The following is a 22,723-nucleotide window of genomic DNA, read 5'->3' on the forward strand; positions in this document are numbered from 1 at the left end:
CACCTATGCCAACGAGGTTTGGTGGTTCATCGGACGTGGTGTGGAGGATTCTGACGTGAGTCCCTCTGGCATTAAGTCTATGCCTAGGACTTGTCTCTGCCAGGGACTGCAGTTGAAAGAACTTCCCTTCCAGGTGGAAGATAATGCGGAAAGGATGCCTCATGAATAGGCCACCCCCTTGTTCCTAAGGTGCACTGTGACAGGTCTGAGCTCACACCTTTTCTGTAGCGTGATTGCCACTTAGTGTACTGTTCCTGACGGAGACGTGGCTCACGGCACACTCTGAGCCAGATGTAGTGTTAGCTCTACCCACAGGGTATCATATTGTCCGGCTAGATAGGCCGGAAGGGAGAGGGGGAGGTCTGGCGATCGTATTGAAGACTCAGTACCAATGCCGCACCTCAATAGAAACCATTCCTGAGTGTGAGAGCATGGCATTCTGTATTGAGATGAATGCCAATAGCTCTTTCTCCGGCACCCTGATTTATCGCCCCCCAGAACAACCTAAAATGTTCCACAGATCTCTCCCAGAGATTATAGCAGAAAGAATTATAGCCTCGGCCAACCACACGGTCCTAGGAGACCTGAATTTCCATTTTAACTCTCCCACAGACCAATTCGCTAAAGAATTAACTGAGGACCTGGGAGCTCTTCAAATGTCCCAACTGGTGTTAGCTCCAACTCACGAAAAGGGCAATCTGCTGGACCCCATATTCAGCAACTGCCCGGATCTGAAGGCCGACCTACCTATTCCCATCCCATGGTCAGACCACTTTCTGGTCCCGTTTACTTGGACCACACAAAAAGTTCCCCAGCTACCATCCCAAGCCACGACTAGAAGAAATTGGAAAAAGCTCCCTCTGGATGCCTGGGTACACAATCTGGACGCTACTCGTCCACTACCCTGCCCAGACCCTAATGTGGCAAATGGTAACTTCGTAGACTGGATTACAAAATCACTGGACCCGATCCTCCCTCTTCGCAGATCTTCCTCAAAGAAAATACATAAATCTGCGCCCTGGTTCTCCGACTCCCTGAGGGAACTAAAACGCCGTTGCAGGCAACAAGAGAGAGCCTGGCGACTAGATTTCCTTCCGGATAAAAAGGCCGCCTACAAAGAGGCGATTAAAGCTTATAAAACAGGAATCAGGCTCGCCCAAGCCACCTTCTACTCAGATAAAATACTTGAAGCTAAATCTAAGCCGAAGGAAATCTTCAGTATAATAAAGCGATGCACCAGCCCCAATACGGCAACCCCGCCTAATAAAACCCAGGACCAATGTAACGAGCTGGCAAACTTTTTTCATGACAAAGTTGTAAAAATCTATTCAACATTTCCTTCAGTAGCCACAAACCGGGATGCGACTGCCTCACCCCTTCCGAGATCGCACCTTCCTCCCGAGCAGCCCTCCCTTGAGCACTTCCCTCTTTTGGATCTCGACACCTTAGATAAGGTGGCACGCCAAGTTAAATCAGGCTCCCCATGTGACCCTGCCCCCCCAGATGTCTTGCTGCAGGCCTCTAAAATCACCCTGCCAATAATACTGGAACTTCTCAACTCGTCCATCTCTGCATGCACTGTCCCCACGTCATGGAAGCAAGCCATGGTGCGGGCGCTGCTGAAGAAACCTAGCCTAGATCCCGATGATAACGCTAGCTACCGCCCCATCTCACTTCTCCCCTGGGTCAGCAAGGTTTTGGAGAAGTTTATAAACACCCAACTCGTTCAGTTCCTGGAAAACCACTCTCTGCTACACACATCGCAGACAGGTTTCAGACCGAAGCACGGGACGGAAACCGCTTTGTTAGCAGTCACGGAAGAATCGCGAAGGGTACTGGATCAGGGGGGATCAGTGGCGGTGATCCTCCTTGATCTAAGTGCCGCATTCGATACGGTCAGCCACAACATCTTGCTGAACCGTCTCCATGACATCGGAGTATCTGGCGACGCACTAAGATGGTTTGAGTCCTTCCTGTCTGACAGATCCTTTCGGATCTTTGATGGCGAGACAAGGTCCTCCAGGAAAACCCTCAGCTGTGGAGTACCACAGGGCTCTTCCCTGAGCCCTGTGCTGTTCAACGTTTACATGAGGCCGCTGGCGGATGTCGTCGAACCGTATGGCATCAAAATTGTGTCATACGCCGACGACACTCAACTAGTGGTCTCATTGGCCGCTAGCAACAACAGGCAATGCCCGGCAGATCTGTTAAAATGCTTAGAGGATGTCAAGGGTTGGATGACCTCCTCCTCCCTAAAACTAAATGGGGATAAGACGGAGCTAATGCTCCTAGGCCCAACCCCCCCAGTACCCTTCACCTCTCTATGGCCCTGCACTCTGGGTCCCCCCCCCACCCCCAAGGAAAGTGTTAAGAGCCTAGGAGTGTGGCTGGATAACAAACTCTCGTTTACCACCCAGGCCACGAAGTTGTCCGCCACATGTTTCGGCCTACTAAGAATTCTTAGAAAGATCCTTCCACTTCTACCGCTTGAAGCTAGAAAGGTGGCGGTACAGGGCCTCATTCAGTCTCGCCTAGACTCAAATAATGCCCTGTATGTTGGGGCTCCCGAAATGACCTTTCGGAAACTACAGATCGTGCAAAACTGCGCAGCCCGTACCCTGCTACAGATTCCTCGCTCCCAGTCAGCCAGACCTGCTCTGAAGAGTCTCCACTGGCTGCCACTGAGGCAGAGAGTAGCATTCAAGGCGTTATGCTTGGCACATAATGCCTTCTGGAAAACAGGCCCATCCATCAACAACGACCTCGTAACCCCCTATCACCCAAACAGGAATCTTAGGTCGACGGAAGCCTTCCTTGCCGTTGTACCCAGAGTGAAGAGAGCAAGGTCGGGTGGCAGGCTGTTCTCTCTAAACGCGGCAAAACGCTGGAACGCCCTTCCCCTCTCACTCCGATCGAACTCTAATCTGCTTTCATTCCGGAAAAACTTGAAGACGCTACTGTTTGCTGAATCCTTCGTGTCTTAACTCTCCTGTTCCTGGTTTCTCCGCCTCAGTACAACTCAGCGCTTGGACGCCCCTGGGCAGCAATCGCGCTTAATAAATTTATTTTCTTTCTTCTTCTTTCTTCTTTCTATAGCGTTGGTGCCTGGTCTTTGAAGCTAATAGGTCGTTTCTCTCGAGCCTTACGTAATATTTCCTCTCACTTGAAAATCATGAATGCATACTAAAATGTCAGCTGGGAGGGGGGCCTTTCCTGAACATGGCATTTCAACACGGGGTGACAAATGCAAAAAGAACAATTGATGGACAGAATGCAGAACAATGTCATACATTCACCCCAGTACAAACATTTGGGCCGAAATCCATTGTTTATTTGCTCACCATGCCATTCCAGTTTGAACCCAGTGATATGCAAATCAGTCCTGACTCTGCACCCAATGGGAACAGTCCAGCCCGAACTGCCAGGCCTGGTCCTCCCTGGACTGGAAACAAGCATCCTAGGACTGGTTTCGGGCTTTTAGCCCTCATCAGCCAGGATAGCTTGACTCCAGTGGCATGGAGAGCACGGGACCCAGGTCTGGGCATACCCGTCCCACTCAGGTGACAAATGCAAAAAGAACAATTGATGGACAGACTGCAGAACAATGTCATATATTCACCCCAGTACAGAGATCTGGACCTAAATCCATCGTTTTTTTGCTCACCATGCCATTCCAGTTTGGACCCAGCCATATGCAAATCAGTCTTGACCCTTCGCCCAATGGGAACAGTCCTGCCCGAACTGCCAGGCCAGGTCTTTCCTGGACTGGAAACAAGCATCCTAGGACCGGTTTTAAGCTTTCACCCTTCATCAGCCAGGATAACTTGACTCCAGTGGCATGGAGAGCACCGGACCCACGTCTGGGCATACCCGTCCCACTCGGGGTGACCAATGCAAAAAGAACAATTGATGGACAGAATGCAGAACAATGTCATACATTCACCCCAGTACAGAGATCTGGGCCTAAATCCATCGGTTTTTGCTCACCATGCCATTCCAGTTTGGATCCAGCCAAATGCAAATCAGTCTTGACCCTGCGCCCAATGGGAACAGTCCAGCCCGAACTGCCAGGCCAGGTCCTCCCTGGACTGGAAACAAGCATCGTAGGACCGGTTGCGGGCTTTCAGCCCTCATCAGCCAGGATAGCTTGACCCCAGTGGAATGGAGAGCACGGGACCCACGTCTGGGCATACCCCTCCCATTCGGGGTGACAAATGCAAAAAGAACAATTGATGGACAAAATGCAGAACAATGTCATACATTCACCCCAGTACAGAGATCTGGGCCTAAATCCATAGTTTTTTTGCTCACCATGCATTTCCAGTTTGGACCCAGCATATGCAAATCAGTCTTGACCCCGCGCCCAATGGGAACAAGCCAGCCCAAACTGCCAGGCCAGGTCCTCCCTGAGCAAAATCAGTTTTTAATTCTGTTTCCGGAGGCACCTCCAGGATGTAGTAGAAGAGGTCTCTGACACAGCTGAAAAGATCCTCGCACTCTGCCTTTGATCCTGTGCCCCTTTTTCCGATATTATTCCAGCGGGATCTATTCTCGAGGTCCTCAGCATGGGATTGTAGATCTATTTGCTGCTCACAGAAAAGTATGATTTCCTGCTGACGGGATTCCACTTCCTCCTCCCAGCCATTCCCCCGTTCCTCCAGGGTCGCGACGCGGTCCCCCAGAGAATCCAAATCTTTTATTACCTCTTTGATGTCGTGGGACAGATCCTGTTTGACTGGCTGCAAATCATCTATGAGAGACATAAACAGGGATTCGACAAAAGAGCAGGTCCCTGGCTCTTCCACTACAGCTTTGTCTTGGATATGTAGAGGGTCAGGAGGGGTGTTGCAATAACCAGTGGGGCCCTTGGATGGCATGGTGAGCATCTCCTTTAGGGTGCGGTCTTTCTTCGAGAGGCCCATCGTCATCACCCCTGGCAGTCAGGTGGAACCTTTCTGCTCCTGTCCTGTGTCAGGGGCCTCTCGCAGGCCTATCACTCTGTGTGATTAAGGAAGCCCAGTGGCCGCACAGCTAGCCCCAGCAAAGCAAGGCTGAGTCGCTGTAGAAGGTGTCCAGTTCCAGGCAGGCTCTCCCCACAGTGTGCGTCTCAGGCCGAGTAGCCGCTGGCAGAGGCGGGGTCACTCCTCACAGGTAGGGGGATTTGTCTGATCCCTCCCCCAGAACCAACAGTCCTAAAGTTGGCCCAACAGTGCGGATCTTAGGCCTATCACCCCCCTCAAGCTCTGGTTTCCCTTAGACACAGGGGCCTCTCCTTCTGCAAGGCATAGGGATGCGCCGTCCTGGGATGGGTATGCAGCTCCTGCAGCTTGCTACGTGCAGTCTTAGGGCCTGAGCGATTGAACTGTGTCTATCAACTCCCTCTGGGAGCGGCCTAGTGCCCAGATGTAGGCCTCTCCGGATCCGGGCTCTCTCTCAGACCAAGTTTTTCATGTCCTGTAACACATCAGGGAGCATGCCTTGGGCTACTCTCTTGAGCCCGCCGATCGTCGGAGCATGGGTCGGTGATGGCTAGCTCTGCTTCTGTGGGACTCCCAGCTCCGCACCAGGGCCCTTGGCCCCCTGGAGCAGCGGCAACAAGCGATAGCTCCCTCTGGGCTGACAGGTGGCTGTAGTAAGCTGGGCTGGTGGTAGAGACAGAGAGACTGGGAAAGATTTCCAATCCGTCTGCCATCTTGGCCACGCCCACCTAATGTCCAGGTTTAAAGCCATCCATTTAAAGGGGATTGGTATCTTAGATTATTAAATGAACAAGATGTGCAGCAGATTAGCAGAGATTACGATTGTAAACCTGACTGTAGGAAAACTATAAATGAGTTAGTTACACTTACAATTTCATCACTATGAATGCTTATTTAATTATCAAATTGTACTATTTATTTATTATGGTCGATTTTTTTGTCTCCAACTAGATTTATATCTATATTTAATAAAGAGGAGTGGCAATCTGGTAATCTTATTTATTTTGTGCAGTCACTGAAATAGAGGGTAGGCTTGAGTAGGCTGGCTGGATAAGAGAAAAATACAAATCCATCTTGTTTTGCCCCAGCCTTAATACATTTCACAGAATATTAATAACCCAGACACTATCTGTAGAGGGTGACATGATCACACTGTTTCCATGACGTGGAGACTTTAGTTCAGAAGCTGTGCCCTGTTGTTGCCATTATGGCATCAAAGTTTGACTCTGCAGCTGCCATTTTTTTTAGTTAAATATATCTTCGATGCCCTCCAGCTGCACTGAAATACTTTAAGAACTTTTATTCTTGAAGTATGTCAGCTGACACCAAAAATCTGGAACTCGTTACCCTTGGAACTTCAGCTAGCCCCTCTGAAACGATCTTCAGGAAAAAGATGAAAACTTGGCTTTTCAGATCTGTCTAAGGGCCTGATTTAGTTCTTGGCGGACAGGTGACTCCATCACAACGATGACGGATAGGATATAATGGGATTAATATTTCAGCGGATGGGATATCCGTCACTGGATTGTACGACGGTACAAAGCAGGTAAATACATTGCTTGCCTTTGCCACACATTTTTTAGCACACCTTGTTTTTAGATTTAAAAACAATGTATTTGTAATGTGTTTGTGGGGGGAGACCGCAACTTTCCTTAAATGCATGGTATTGGCATTCGTTGTAAATGCATCTTCGCTGTAAAAATATGCGTGCTGAATAATGCGTGGTAAAGGCACAACAAGGTAAAAAGCTTGCTGTAAAGGGGGTTTCCCCGTCACCGTTGTGACGGGGGAACCCATCCGCCAAAAACTAAATCAGGCTCTAAATTCCTCCCAGTTCAGTGTCCATCTTTTTTAGGTCTCGCCTTTACCATTCCGCAGGAATGGGAAATGGGGAGAATTCAAGTCGGCTATTTTCTCTTCAAACCAAAGGGCTTTCAGCCCCGCGGTTTTCATGAAGTTCACGTGAACATGCACGCGCATCGCATGCAAGCCCAGCCTCTCCCACCCCCATCCGGCATCAGGCTTCTCCTCCCCTAGCAGCACTCCTCCCACACCAGCAACTCACCCCTCCCACACCAGCACCTCCTCTCTCTCTCCACGCAATCACAGCCTACCCCTCCCACACCAGCACCTCCCCCCTCCCACACCAGCACCTCCCCTCTCTCTCCACGCAATCGCAGCCTCCCCCTCCCACAACAGCACCTCCCCCCTCCCACACCAGCACCTCCCCTCTCTCTCCACGCAATCACAGCCTCCCCCTCCCACACCAGCACCTCCCCTCTCTCTCCACGCAATCACAGCCTCCCCCTCCCACACCAGCACCTCCCCTCTCTCTCCACGCAATCACAGCCTTGTTTTATTCCTTTCTTTCTCATCTTTGTCGTGGCAGCTTAAAGACATCCAGTCACTACTGCTCCTCTTATCCCTGCAGCACTCATTCCAGGCTTCCCCTGTAAATAGGTCTGTAATTATTGTTCTTCTCTCTGGTCATTGAATATTTCTAAAAAGTCGGCGTAGATTGCAATGAGTGTGCCTGCCATGGTGTTCTTCCTATTACAGAACTAGCGTTGACTGCTTAGGTACACGGAGGCTTCAAAGACAGTTTGAAAGGATGCAGCAGTCTGCCAAGTCTTTTCACTCTGTAACTTAGTAGTGCAAATGGTGCTGTGTTTCGGCCCTTCCGTTACTTTTTGCCGGAGCCCCTCACTTCATCTGCATCAGGGTGCGCTTCCTGATGTAAGTACTGTTTACCGAGCATGGAGCTTGTAAACCTTTAATTCACGTGCTTTTCCTGGATTGCTCTTTAAGCCTGAAAACAATATGTTTCCCGTGAAGGGCGGAACTAGCTGTCTTTCTGAGCGGAGCTGCATTCAGAAAAGGGAGTGTTATTTTATTTTATTTCATTTTTTTTACGGAGTGCGTAATTGGCCTTATTCCACGCATTTGTGTGATTTACCGCTTTAAAGACTGAAAGACTCTTTTCCTTTTGATAATTGATTTTTGCCAACTTCATTCTTGTGTGCTGGAATCTTCTGGCTCTTGCAGCTTGATGCGTCATCAGCCGGCGTTAGTTTCAGACACACAACGCCACTCACACCCACGCAAGCCCACTCTCACACACGCAACGCCACTCACACACGCAACACCACTCACACACGCAACGCCACTCACACCCACGCAGTGCCACTTTTACCCACACAGCACCACTTTCAGACACACAACGCCACTCACACCCACGCAAGCCCACTCTCACACACGCAACGCCACACTCACCCATGCAATGCCAATCACACACGCAACGCAAATCACACACGCAACGCCACTCACACACGCAACGCCACTCACACATGCAACGCCACTCACCCACGCAACGACACTCACTCAAAGCCACTCACACCCACGCAGTGCCACTTTCACACACACTGTGCAGTGCACAATAGGTCTCGCAGTAGGAAAGTTGGAGCTATTGGTTTTGTAAATGACAAAGCCCTTTATGTTTTTAAAATGAAAACAAAAATAAAAGGCATTGTTATTTGCAATTTTAATAGCTCCAACTTTCCTACTGCGAGACCTATTGGCAACGCCAGTGCTTGTTTTCCTTAGCCAGCATCCTAGTGCTGGGACACTTTATTTGAAGTAACCATACGCTCTACAAGTAGCCTTATTAGTTTTGAGTAATTTAATGTATTCAAATTGTACCAGTTACTAAGACAGATTTAAATGGTTTTACATCATCATTTAACCTGAACATGTTCTTTTCTTTTGCAATTATCCAGCCAGGATTCGTTTTTATATTATCTGTTAGGAAAGTGCAACAAATATTTTCATAACGCATTCAAAATGTCTGTTTCTTCTTTTAGATTCACTTTTATTTCTATACTTCTTCTGTTCCAGGGGACTACTTCGGCATTCTGATGGAGGAGAAGGTTACAAGATTCCCGTTTAATGTTATGAACAATCCAATGTACTGGGGGAGCACGGTGATCTTCCTGGGATTGGCGATCATGTGAGTAAATACGCAACTTCATTGGTAGTGGCCATGAGAATAGCAAATACTTGTAATGGATTTCAAAGACTATTGAATGATTTGTGCAAGTGTACTACTAAACCAGTCAACATTCAAAAGCATTCAAAATGATGGTTAAAAATCACATCCACACAGGGTGATTTAGGCATACAGGGCAGTGAAAAAACTGTCACAAATAGATTTCTGTCCCCTAGTTAGCACTAATATGTGGTTTCTGCTAAGAAAGAATTGAGTCTGCCCTTATGACTTACTCAGTGTTGGCACCAGCCTTTTAATTGTGGTAAATGGGGGCAACTGCAGTCTCCACCAAAGCAGCTGATGCTTTCCTTGCAGCAGGGCTTTAAGTGGGATGAAAAAACTAGGGAGTGGCCGATTTAATTAAAGGCGTGGCTTAAAAACACATAAGCTAAAAATCTGTGCTTAGCATAGTGTGCAGCCTGGCCTGTATTTTGCTGCTTATGTAATTGTATCCAGATATATAATACTACAGGTAACATTACACCAACAACAAGCCATGGCCATTGGCTTTGTTAATGGTTGTTAGTTGCATAAAATAAATAAGCAACAACTATAGCTTCGTTGTATAGAATATTGAACATGCTTCCGCTCTGAATTGATGAGACTGTGAAAAAACTATAACGAGTCTTTTTGAAGTTACATCACAGGCACTGAAGGGTGGTACTGCTGCAGAGTTAAGATTTGTTTTTCATCCTGAGGTGGAGGGCAAAAATGGAGAGCCCGATAGGGGCCTGTCTCAGCACCTGCTTTTTAGAACTGCCAGTGATCAGCACCGGCAAGACCCGGCCCACTTAAAGCCCTGCCTGGCAGGTAAAGTACCTACGCAGTATTGGCCGAAAGTCTTGAACCTCAAGCATGTATGAGTCAATGTGTCCGCAAGCAACACCCAAATACGGAATCAATAGATTAAGATTTCAAGGAAATAAATTCCCAGCAGTCCGAGGTAATATGTATACCATGAAGGTTTGTTGAATAATTCAAAGTGCAAAACAGAAGGTAAAAGGTAGGAATTATTCCAAATTGCATGTTAAATCAGTATAGGGAATACACAAAATGCTCAATCAAGTGCAGCAGTAAACACACGAAGTGAAGACTAAATATTCGAAGCCAAAAGCATAAAATGAAGCCACAAGGGTTCTGCCTGTCAAGGCAGGGAGTCAGAAGGCTGTTCAGCTCTGGATTTTACAGCTTTAAAAACCAAATTCACCACTGAAGATAATTGAAATCACAAAGTGAACACAAGGTGTTCAAATGTATTACTGAACTGGCAAATCACAATATAGAATTATACAACATCATCTGATTGTAACATTCTTACACTAGCCACCTAACTCAATATTAATTTGTTGCAGTCTAAACTCAAGTCTTCGGATGTGACAGTGCAAACTAGTTCCAAAACAATCGAAGTCATGCAGATGAGTGGATACTGGCAGGAAAATGCCCTTTTCGTGTTTCTTTGAGAACAGCATGGCACCAAAGCATCCGTTTATTACATTTTAGATCAGGGACATCTTAAGGATTGTGGAGGCCATTGGCCAAACATATTTTGGGGCCCCTGTTTGGAACAGCCTAGAATTATGATCCAATGTCAGCTCTTTGGTGCCTCCTTTGGCTAAGTCACTGACAGTGCACAGGCACACTCCTCCAAATTCTAAATGTATTTACATCTAATATTCAGGGACAACAGCAGCTCACTAACATTACTGCAAAAAACCTCTGTGACACCCTTTCATTTCTCAAATGTGATGTCCTGTTTAGCTCTAAAAGAACCCTTTTTATGGATGTTGCATGTAACATCAACACAACATTTCTCTGCAAAATATCTGTAATAGGCTCTCACTCATCACCCACATTAAAAATAAAGGAACAGAAAACGGCATTTAAAACAATCTTTCTAAGAATTACCCAAGGTCACCAGGGCAAGAGACTCTGCAGAAAAATGGTGAAAGGCTGGGGCCCTGTGCCAGACCTCACTTTCCCCATACCTTAAAACGTCTCTGTTTTATGTAAGTATGTCTTTAATTTCTGTCATATTGAATCTGTTCAGTGAACCCGAGTTTTGATGTGAATAGCCAACTACTTTCTTTCTTGTTTAAAGGGCAGAGGTTGCTTCTTAGAAGTGCTCCATAACGAAATAATACATTTTTATTGAATGCTAAAAATGTGGCCGATTCTGAATCGGAAAGGAGACAACTGCAAGACCGTGGGCCCTAATCAGAACCCCCCAAGTTGATCCTACGCAAAAATTCAACATGCTCGATTGCTGTTTATTTAATTTCCATGATAATGGTCATTAGAAGGTTACATTTCCAGGGGCGAGCCTCTGAGCGGAAGAGCGTCACCCCACATGCCAAAGCTGAGAAATAAAATGTTAATAAAGTGTGTTTATTACCATTTTATTTTTCATCAGTCTCCATGTCCTGAACTGAGTGACAGGGCGGGACCAGTTCTGCCTTGCCGAGTGGCAGCAGCAGGGAGCTGTGCGCGTTAAAATGCGCATGTGTCTTTGGCTGGCTATCTTGGGCCTGTTAGCCAGATATTAATATTTTAAAGTTCTCTCACCTATCTGTCTTAGACAGCTGTGTTAGAGAAAGCACACGCATCCAGTGCTCTTAGGAGCACTGAGAGAGCCTGTTGTAGCCAATCCTTGTGCTGCTCTCATGCTTTAAGAGCAGCGCCAGGATTGGTTGGTGCAGTTTCCTGGTCCCACTAGAAGAGAGACGACTGGTGGAGGAGCCTCAAGGTAAGAGGGTTTTTTTGCATTCCGCCTCACCATCCGCGGTACATAGCAGACGCCACTTTTATTAACACATATACATTACAACTCTGCAGCATTTCAAGCTAAGTACATTTGACGATCAATTTAGGTACTTAATAGCCTGACTTTTGACATTTATTTTGTATATGTTAAAAGGAATAGCCTCTGAGGAATGTTGACTACAGTTCTCCTCCCTTACGTGTGAGATGAAGTGCTTTATTGCACTAAAAGGATCTTTTTAAAATTTTCTCCATTGAGACACTATTTTCTGTGATCACAAAAGGAACAATTTCGAGTGTGGCTATTTAAGTCTAATGCTGACGTAAACAGATACATTTTTATCGAGCGCCGCCAGGCACCGCTCATTACTTGCTCCCCACCATGTATTCCTTTTATTTCACTAGAATAATTTCTAACAAAGGCAATGGAACAATTCTCCATTTAGCGCGTTCTGCCCTTACATTTTTCATCAGCGCGTTCTGCCCTTACATTTTTCATCAGCGATCTCTGTGTGTTTACAACATTAAAATGGAGACATTGAGTTTTTTTAAGTGTTCTTTGAAATAAAGGTTGAGTTTCGTCTTTCAGTCTCACAAAACTGTCTTTCAATATTCAAAGTACCTTCTGGCAATTCCCTCCAGACAGACAAAAAGTGAATATCTTGAGTAGGTGGAGAACCAATAGAAAAAAACTGTTGATTCTTCTTGCAAAAGAAGAAATTGCGCCTGTAAATTGATTTGAACAGTAAATATTCATGATTTTATTACAAATGTCTGCAACAAAGAGAATCACAATCTGTCTGGTTTCCTGCACTGATAACGCGATTCACTCTTGAACTCAATGCGGAATCTGGCTGTGCAAGGTTCACTCCAGATGCAGATCTAGAACCACAGGCACCTATGTGGTAAAGGTAAACGCTTTTGTTTTTAATAGATATTTCCGCCCTGAGATTCCTTGTATGAACCCTTTCTCCAGGCGATAGTCTGGATTCAGAAACCTTCTCAGCACCACTTCACAGCGCAAGGAAGAACTGCAGGACATCGGTTTCAGCGTCAGGAGGACTAAAAGCGACATTGGCGATCCTATATATGACTCTGCCGAGCTGGCGACGTTGTTTACTTTTTTTCTGCACCTCACCAGAAGCTAGATTTGGAACAACACCTGAGGTTTGCCATAGGTTTTCCTTCACATTTCTTGATGGTTTCATGCCTTTGGTCACTCATGTCACCACCAAAGTCTTTGCGCTTCAAGCCCTGCTGCAACATACGTTCTTAGCCGATGTCCATTATGGACCATCACAAGGTCTGTATGTGCTGTGTTTGTACCTCGCACAACTGAGCAACCCTTGGCCTCTGCTTCATATTGCCCCTAAAGACCTCTTCCGGCTTGGAGGGTAAGCTTCCTTTAGTCACTTTGAAAAAGATGCAGAGTATGGAAGCGATTACCAGGATATCAATCCGAACGCATTCCCCAGAAAGGCATCATGGGAGCAATAAGAAAATATAAGCGCTCAAACCACAAGAAGACAAACTGGAGAAGATCTGGCGAGCAGTTAAATCATTCTGCCTTGTGGCACATCCCAGCAGCAAATGTAAGCCCTGCAGTAGGCCATGCTGGTAATACTACTGCAGAACTCCCCTGGGGTGTCTCATTTGGTCACCAAGGGACCTGCTGCGCTATACACTCTGTTCCGACACCAACTGCTCTGGCCCATTTCTCCACCTAGATTGGCATGGTCACCCATTTGAGATCTGGCTATCAAAACTTGTTGCTTCGACTATGGTTTGACTACTATGGTGCGACTACTGATGTCAAGCATGGGTACCATCCAAAACATTCCTGATGCAGATGACTCATCTCATGACTCAGACTTCCAGGAAGAGGTCAGCACTGTACCTGAAGACATCTGAGATACCCCAGATGCCCAAGATTGCATGGATGAAACCCTTTCGAGGTTATCAGGCTTGTTGGTGAGCAACTCGGATACATTCGGTATTCCAGACTGTCCCTCTTAGGGACGCACATGATGATTATAAGGAAACCGATAGCCTCCTACAGCTGCTCCCCTTAGGCTATACTCTGCCCATGCATTAGGAGAATGCAAGCAGTCTTGATACACTACTAAAAAAAAAAACTTTCTTCTTATGAAAGTCACATGAATTCAGAGGAACTACATTTTTCTGCAGTTATCTGAAAGGCTATGGAGAAACTGGAAAATCCCATTACCGACAGAACAGTTGCAGGCAACCCTCTTTAAAGTGAAGCAAAAATCAGGCATATGGTAGCCTTCGGTGAGATGCTGTTGTGTACCTTCAAAAAGTCCTGGACAAGCTGTTTCCAGCTTCTGCCTTATCTTAGATGGACTTTAGGGAGTTTAGATCAGTTCTTTTTTGACGTACACCTGTCGTATATAATCAGTGTTTCAAGAGTTTCCTTCCGAGCTCAAAGCCAGCACCTTCCGGTCATTCCCTTCTAACAGGAAAAGAAGATACTGAACACAATAGGTAAAAGGTCTCTTCCTCGGGCAGCTTGGCACTTAGGGACACCACTGCCACTTGCTTCCTTCTCGCTCACCTTTCCGACGTCCTTCAGGTAGAGGCTCAGAAGAAACAATTGTCCCCTCAGATTTGTTTGATTACTTGTACTTGTTTACTAGACGAAATTTAGGGACAATAGCACTGGAACAGGACCTTTTCGGAGATATGTGAAAAAGAACTCAGCAAAAATAAATAGACATCATTTGCAATAGGAAGTTGAAATGGACAGTTATATGTTTCAGAGAAGATTTGTTTTCCTGATAACTTGCACAAAAGTCATTGTTTAACGGTAATGAGGTGCTAAAGAAATAAGATGACAAGGTGTCACTTTGCCTAAGACGTCTACAATGATGAAAAATAAGTAATCAATACAAGATTTCTAAAAACAAAAGTAAGTTCTGGCTATAAATCAGATTCAGTGGTAAGCATAGTCACAAGTGGCTTATCTGTAATGTGAAAAAACTTTTAGAAAACAAATGCACGTTCTGATGCAGCTATGTAGTACCTAGGTGCGTCTTCATTAGGGCTGGAGGGCATTGTTTCTTTTAAACTATACATAATTAGGCTCCAAGGAATACAGGGTGGCTACTTTTTTTTCTTATTTTTTTTATGTAAGATGAACTTCACGTGGCAAAAGAGTCCTGCATACTTGTTTGGACAACATTGATGCAGTTTCGGTCCATGGCACCGGGTGTGGTATTAGACACCATGGGTTGGTGCAAGCCTCTGGATTTTTTGGGGATGTCCAGACCCAGTTACTGCTCATAGGTTTTGATGGGTTCATGTCTCTTAAGCGTATTTTAAACATAGCAGAGTCATGGCCAGGGCCTTGGGACTAGCCTGCCACTCAGTGACTGGAAGTTGTGGAGGATTAGTTACCAGGCCCTAATATCTTTCCAGCCACATCACCTAATTGTCCTCAACAGCATGTGTTTTTTCTGCCCTAAAAGGGTAGAGGTGCAGGTAGGGGAAGACAAGTTCATTGCTCCTTCTTGTCTGCCTTCATGTCAACTTCACCCACCACACAACCGCTCTAAGCCCTTGTGCCCCCGGAATGCCACCATCCAGTTGGGTGGCGGCAGATGCCACTCTTTCTTCACAGATGACAAGAGGTAAACTTAAATGAGTGGGTCTTGTAGGGTATGCAATCAGGGTATATTATGCCCCTTCCCAAGAGACCATCAGCTATAAACCACCCTTGGTCCTTCACAAACGGATGTATGACGTTACAACGCATACTTTTACTCCGCATACCATTACAACGCGGTATTCACAACGCATACCACTACAACGCATAGCGCTTTGGGGTGCTGGATAGTGGTAAGTATAATTTACTATTCTAACTCCAGTCCCCGTGGACCCTAGGGAAGGTGTTGGATAGTAAATTAAACTTACCTCTTATCCTAGAGCGCCCCCCAGCGCTATGCGTTGTAATGGTATGCGTTGTAATGCCTGCGTTGTAGTGGTAGTGCGTTGTAAAAAATGCGTTGTAACAGGTGAATACCTTCACAAACATCATGCCAGAGCAGTTCACTTTAGCAGTTTTGTGTGGCGCCCTCCTGGTATGACATGGAACAATCTTGATTTCCCTTAAGGACTTTTCCAAATAGGAATCTGCCCATATGCTATACAACCTCAATTAAAGCAGCGTTCGGTGCCTTAACTTTATTTACTTCGAGTTTTTTTGCGCAGGCCCCATTTAAGATATTCAGCAAATGCACACTTTCTAATCGGACTCCATTCAGCCAACATTTAAATGCCTTCTTCCTTAATTGTGTGACTTTTGCTTTTAAATCATCTGTGTACAACAAAATTGATATTTGCTATTTTAGCTCCAAAGGTAATTTGGGAGGTCAGTGAGACAAAGCCCATGTAAAAGCTACCTTGAAATAGTCAGTTATTAATAGTGTGTGGTAACTTTATGTGGAGGAAAGTTCACCATGCAAGGGAGTTCCATGTGTTTGTGCCAAAGAGTTCCATGCTTGTTTATCTTGGATTGCCGTGTCAGTTGCATCTGTGGTGACTGGCCCTGAAGCTGTCACAGGGTTGCCACCTGATAAATGTATCCTGTTCACCGAAGGAATGGATCTTCATGTATTTTAAACAAAGTTGGCAACAGGCAAACGCCTGGTTTTCCAACTGGTTTCATGAATTATTTCCCATGCAATGTCAAGGCTGGTTTATTGAGGGATCTCTGCATTTTGCGAGTCAGCTTTATTCAATACAGGGTGGCAACTTTGCCCTTGAAAACAGCTGTGCTGTGTGATTTGCACTTTCCTATTTCAGAAGATATTGGAGTAGAGATTATTTTGTGCCTAAATTGCAGACTGTGGCTTGAAACCCCGGGCTCAAATCCCAGCTCCTTCATTTGATCAAATTGTTTGATCCAGACAAAACACTCCCCCCCCCCCCACTAGGCCTCCTTTTACTGAACTGCAAATTCTAGGGGTTCCTAAAAGAGATTCATTTTCAGAACCGTTTTAAGGCATTGGCAACGGAGGCCTTTGTCCAGGGCACCCACTTCAAATGTGCCACCTGTTAAATTGATCGGGAAAATCTGATTATTATATTAAAATGATTTAATGGCGGACTCACTGCATTTGTTCAGAGGCAATCTCAGGCAGAAGCTCATATACAAATCCGGTTGCCTGACATGGCAGAATTGGCCTAGTGGGTCGACAGAAGTTAAACACTGTCATCACAAGTGAGAGCCAGTGGAGGAGAAATCCCTAACTTGGAAAGAAAACCAGAAGTGACAAAGCTAAATGACTAGACAGTGAATGAGAAAAAGAGCAACAGCAGCGATGTCGGAAGCAGAAATAAATGGAAATAAATAAATAAGGAATAATCTCAAGAACAATGAAATGGAAGTGACAAATATAGATGGAAAAGGAAAAAAGAAAGAAAAACAAGGAAGGATGTAAAAGAAAACAGAATAAAAAAGGAGCATGGAAAGAAAGAAAAAGTAAAGAAGAAAACTACAATGAAAGAAGGAAGGAGGTAAAGAAAATGGAGACAAGACTTAAAGAAAGAAAGTAGGAAATATGAAAGAAAAATCCACTACAGTTATGTGCCATGATTTTGACCAAGTTGTGTTCTTTACCTGTCACTACTTATTACTTAATACACCGCACTTAGCACATATAGGGCCAGATGTATCAACATTAAATTTTCCGAGTCTATAATAAAGAATTTTACCGATTCACTATTATAGACTCGCAAAATGCAATGAATATAGGAATCTGTGATTTTTTGCGATTCCTACGCATTCCTTAATTGCGACTCGCAAATTGCGAGTCGTAATTAAGGAATGGCTTCCCATTCATTTCTATGGGCCAAGAGGCCCATAAGAATGATTGGGAATTGCATGCGCAAATTGCGATTACCCAATAGGTACTCGTAAACTGTGCATGCAATTTCAAGGGTGCAAGGGTTCCAAAAGGACACCCTGTTGCACCCCTGACATGTGCATGTGTGCACATGTGGCGCACATACATGCCCTAAGGGCATGTATGTGTGCCACCTGGCACTATGTAAAAAGCAAAAAAGTTTTTTTTTTTGGGAAAATCGCAAATTACCACCAACTTGAAGTTGGTGGTAATTTGCTATTCCTTGAAGCAATATCGCAATTTGCGATGCCTACTAGCATAGAATTTAGGGAATCGCAAATTTAGATTCTCTAAATGCGTGCGCAAAATAGAGTTTTACAATTTTTGCGATTCCTTATTTTGCAAGTAGGTTTTTATTTACCTACATTGCACACAGCTACATTGCGATCGCAAACGCTGAAATTCTGCGAATTTCAGCGTGTGTGATCACAATTTAACTTGATACATCTGGCCTATAATTTGCTGTGATCTTGGAGGTGGACTAAAACTGTGGGTTTATCACCAAGGGTGACATCTTGCGTCCAACAAGATGGCCAACTAGAACATTCTTTCAGTGAGCTCTAATGACCCAGATTCGATCCTTTTCACATCCGGCCTAAAACGCTGCCAACCGGGCATGTTGAGGGCCCAAGATTGAAAAAGAGGAAAACGTGTTCCAGATGCAGTGGTTTGTGGTCTGTGGTTTAGGTCTTAAGGCCTCCGACTGCTGTTTGCTCAAGAGCCCCTATGCCTTTTGAGGTAAGACGGCGCTCTAGGTCCTGGCCACATGACGTGTTCCCTGATGACAAAAAAATGGATGAAGTTGCCATTGGGCTCTGAGCGAACTTGAGCTTGCTGGAGACCGGAGCGGGATTGCATGATGGAGAAGACAGTATATTGGAGGGAGGAAGTCTTTAATCTGCTGCAGGAAGAGCTGTTGCAGCCCGGTGGAAGATAGCAGCTGGACTTGCAGAACAAGGCAGGCAGTGTTGGGGTTCTCCCGTCGGCCGAACCGGGTCTTGCTGCACTGTGAGATGTTAAAGTGAGGAGCATATAGAAAAGGAGCCCAGCTCTCTGAAAGATCCCTCAAAGATATCGAGAGGGGCTAGGCTGTGTTGTCAGTGGTCTGATTAGGCTGTTATGAATCTGAAAATAGACTTGATCCTAAATGCCATCACCAAAACTTGGAAGACATGTGAGCAAAAAATTGATTTGGAGGTGGTGGGTGCGTGTCTGCCTTGAAACAACTTAAGGAAATTGGCAGGTAAAGTAAAGAATACTGAAGACACACTTGCTAAGATACGTCGAACCACAGGAATTATTTCAACAACAAACACAAGATGTTAAGAAGTGAATTCACTTCCTGGAACATAAGTAGAAAGATGCAGTACTGTCCCTCTGATGAACACATTTGAAAATTGTTTCATCAGCACTGCAAAAATGTATTGGGGATATGGGATGCTCTTGAAAACTCAATAAAAGTCTACTATTGATATCACTATATCAGAGTGCAGGCATGCACTATCACGTTGTGTGGATGATGTATTATATACACATAATGTTGAAGAAGAAATACTGGTTGCAGGATGCCTTAGAATAATTTAGTAACGTGCCCATCATCCGGGTCATTTGGAGAAAATGTTGTGTGTACCCAACCTGAGCAGCTCAGGTTAATAAATCCCTCCTCACCTATCATGTGAGGTGATTCGATATGGAAGTCCACATTTTGATATCTGGGGCACACATGTATCGTTCTACTCTGAACACAGTGAATGCAGAGCCCCTGATGCATTGAAGGGATAGGTGGCCTTCTTGGGATCGCCTAGTATGTCAGTAATGGGGAAATTGCTCTAGTTAAAATGGTTGTTTTGCCTTGCTTTTGGAATTTTGTGTGAATTTCCCGCTACAAAGACCAGACAAATGGTTCTGCACCTTGAACAGTATATTATTATTATTATTATTATTATTAATATATTGCTGTCCTTGACAAAGGGTGGCCTTGCACATACTCTGACTTCCTTCAGGTGAGAGTGGGCAGGGGCTTCCTTATTTGGTTCTCTATTATTTGGCTGTACAGTTGCAACGGATTGACAGATGGCTTGTTAACACCCCCAGTCCCCGATCCACTTCTACACTCCCCACGAGTAGCATAGCCAGACACGCGCTGTTGAGGATTAACAGGAAAGGTTTAGTCACTTTTCTTACTGATAAAGAGTGCCGAGCCCGGTAGTTAATAAAACCTGTTGGCCAAAACAGAAAAGTACATCTCTACCTCGCTGTTCCCATCCCTATTTCCTCACTCTTTCTCACCCCTCTCTATCTTTCCTTCTCACCTCCCTGTATTCCTTCTCCGTGTACCGCACCTCTCTCACCCTCCTCTTCACTCCCTCATTTCACCACCTCACATCCCTCAATACCTCATTGCTCGCACAACGTTTGCATTTTTTCAGTTTGTTTCTTACCTTACCTAAACACCTCCTCTCTCTCTTTCTACCGCTGTTCCCTCAACCTACCTCTCTCACTGCCTTGCTTCTTCCTTGCTACATTCTGCTCAACCTCTACCTCTTTTTCTCTATCATCGCCTCCTCTCTCTGTCATCTCTCTGTACCTGCATCTGGATTTCAACTCATCCGCTTTAACTCACCTCTCACTACCTCAGCTCTCTCAATCCCCACCCTTCTCTCTACACCACATTCTCCCTATCTCTAGCTTTCTTTGCCTTGTCCTAAAAAACCTTACTTTTCTCCTGGCCTCTCACTTCCTCCTCTATCTATCTTTCTTATTGGCAACCTCGTATTTCTCTCTTTACACCTTATTTCTGTCATCCTTCTCCCCTTTCTCCAGCTGTCTCCCTGCACTGTTCTCTTCACCCCTCAGTCCTGCTTGTGTCATTTCATTTCTCTTACTCTCCGGAGGCAGAGGTGACTGTCTAGCTAAAAAGTCAGTCAGTCAGTCAGTCAGTCAAAAGGTTTTATTATCGGTTAAAAACCATAAAAGCACATGTATACACATTTACAGATTAAAAAGGAATTTAGGCACACTTCACGGGATCAAGACTGTATGTATGGACGGGTTAATCAAAGCTCTCACTCGACCATTACTTGTACAATCCTTTTGTGTATGTATTACAAGTATGATATCTCACTGCTTCCTTAGTACTTTCCTCGATTACATCACATGTACTTTTCCATGCATTACTGACTGTATTTCCATTGTGAACCATTTAATGTATGTCTATCCTTTTTGTACTTATATTTTTGTGTCTTTTGTATCTTAAATAAAAAAAGATTTGAAATGAAAAAGGAATTTAGGCAATGGTATAAAACAGTCATAGAACAGCCGGTGTTCATATAATAATTAAAAAAGAGCACAATATTACAAACGTAACAAAGAACTGTACGAGTTAAAAAGGGGACAATCGATAGGCAGTCCCTAGGCTATTTGTTTGGAGAGTAGCTTCTATATTACAGTGTTAGTGCTCGCACAGGAGTGGCAATTAACAATTTTTAATTTTAGCACCTCTTGTGCACCACATAGACAGAAGGAATCTAGCTGTCGCAAACACAATCAAAGGGGTGGTATCATGTTTTAAAATTCTGTATACCTCCCTAAAATCCCTGAGACCCCTAGATTTACAAAGTTGGATGATCCATTTGGCTCTAGCCCTAGAGTAGGAAGGGCAGAAGATCAGAACGTGCAGATCCGTCTCTTCACTGGCCTCACACCCTGGGCAAGAGCTCAATGTCTGGGGAGCATTTGACCACTTATGTGTTACGGCCCTTAGAGGCAGAGTTCCATGTCTGACTGGACATATAGTTTGTAGGAGGGTGGATACCTGACTATGGTTACCCCAGATTTTTTGCCTTGTATTTAGCTGGTTTTCGACTTAGTTGGCCTGGGATCCTGCTAATCAGGGTCCCAGGCTATCTGCTCTGTCCTTAAAATGGATTCCACGTACCCCGGGTACATAACTAAATTGGCTTGGGTCACCTTATCAGCCCCTGTACAGTGTACTATTGGTACCCAGGGCATAGGTGCATCCAAGGCCTACCAGGGGCTGCAGCATATTTTTTGCCACCCCTGGCTGGCTATCCAAATTGACACAACTGGCTGATCCCTCAGCTGGGGCAAGGTGGTGTAATCACCCCTTGCTTAGATATAGGATACCTATATCTAAACCTATATCTGGACATATATATATATACCTATAAGTCACTCCTATGGCAGGCCTTAACAATCCTGGAGGCAGAGTGCTTGGTTTTATGTGAGATGGTGCTCTAGCATGAGTTGAGCCTGTCTGCAGCTGTCGGGACCAACTCCCTTAGCTGTTCCGGGATATTGCCATACCATATACTCTTAAGTGCATTATAATCCTCGCGGTTATGTGCTAACTTTGGTTTGGCTTTATCAAAACATGTCGTGTAAGGTGTCATACGCTTTGGAATACTACCCCCTCGCCAGTTCTGGTGACGGGGGTAGCATTCCACCCTTCTAGAGGGAGAAGACATGTTACTTTGCTAAAACGCGGTTAATTCTAACCAGAGCCTCAGCATCACAAAATGGATGCTGCTGCCACCGACACAAGTCTGACCTTCTACTGCTGACTGAAACTTGGCAGTTCAGAAAAATCATCCCATAGCAGTGGTAAATCTCAGCTGGGGAGGTGTCACTGGCCCCAAGAGAGTGGCAGTGTCCCCAAACTTGCCTGTAGATTGTCTACTGGGGAATGATTTGGAAATCTCAGCCTGGGCTGACGTTGAACAAGAAACCCATTCTAGAATGGTAAATCTCCATGGAAAGGTTAGTGGAGCTGTGATGGCCACAGCCCCAATCCAAGATGTCCTTCCTGAAAAGGTTGGAAGGGCTGTGCAAGACTCAGCCCCATCTCAAACAGATTCTTTCCCTGAACAAGTTAGCAGAGCTGTTATGGTAACAGCCCATACCCAAACTGAGTCCCTTCCTGAAAAGGTTGGTGGGGCTGTGATGGCCACAGCCCAAACTCAAACTGATTCATGTGTTGTGAAGCCTGAAACTAT

The 22,723-nt window shown here is 45.2% G+C and overlaps 1 protein-coding gene across 1 annotated transcript in view; it reads left to right on the top strand.

Moving 5' to 3' along the window:
- PEMT (phosphatidylethanolamine N-methyltransferase) overlaps window positions 1–22,723 on the top strand; it is a 1,361,155-nt gene that overhangs the window by 975,950 nt on the left and 362,482 nt on the right. Inside the window, exon 5 of the mRNA XM_086940850.1 lies at window positions 8,874–8,985. Within this exon, the coding sequence (XP_086796976.1) occupies window positions 8,874–8,985 (112 nt within the window). The remainder of the gene's footprint in view (window positions 1–8,873; window positions 8,986–22,723) is intronic.

The sequence above is a fragment of the Lissotriton vulgaris genome, chromosome 10 (genome assembly GCF_964263255.1).
Source record: "Lissotriton vulgaris chromosome 10, aLisVul1.2, whole genome shotgun sequence".
Classification (NCBI taxonomy): domain Eukaryota; kingdom Metazoa; phylum Chordata; class Amphibia; order Caudata; family Salamandridae; genus Lissotriton; species Lissotriton vulgaris.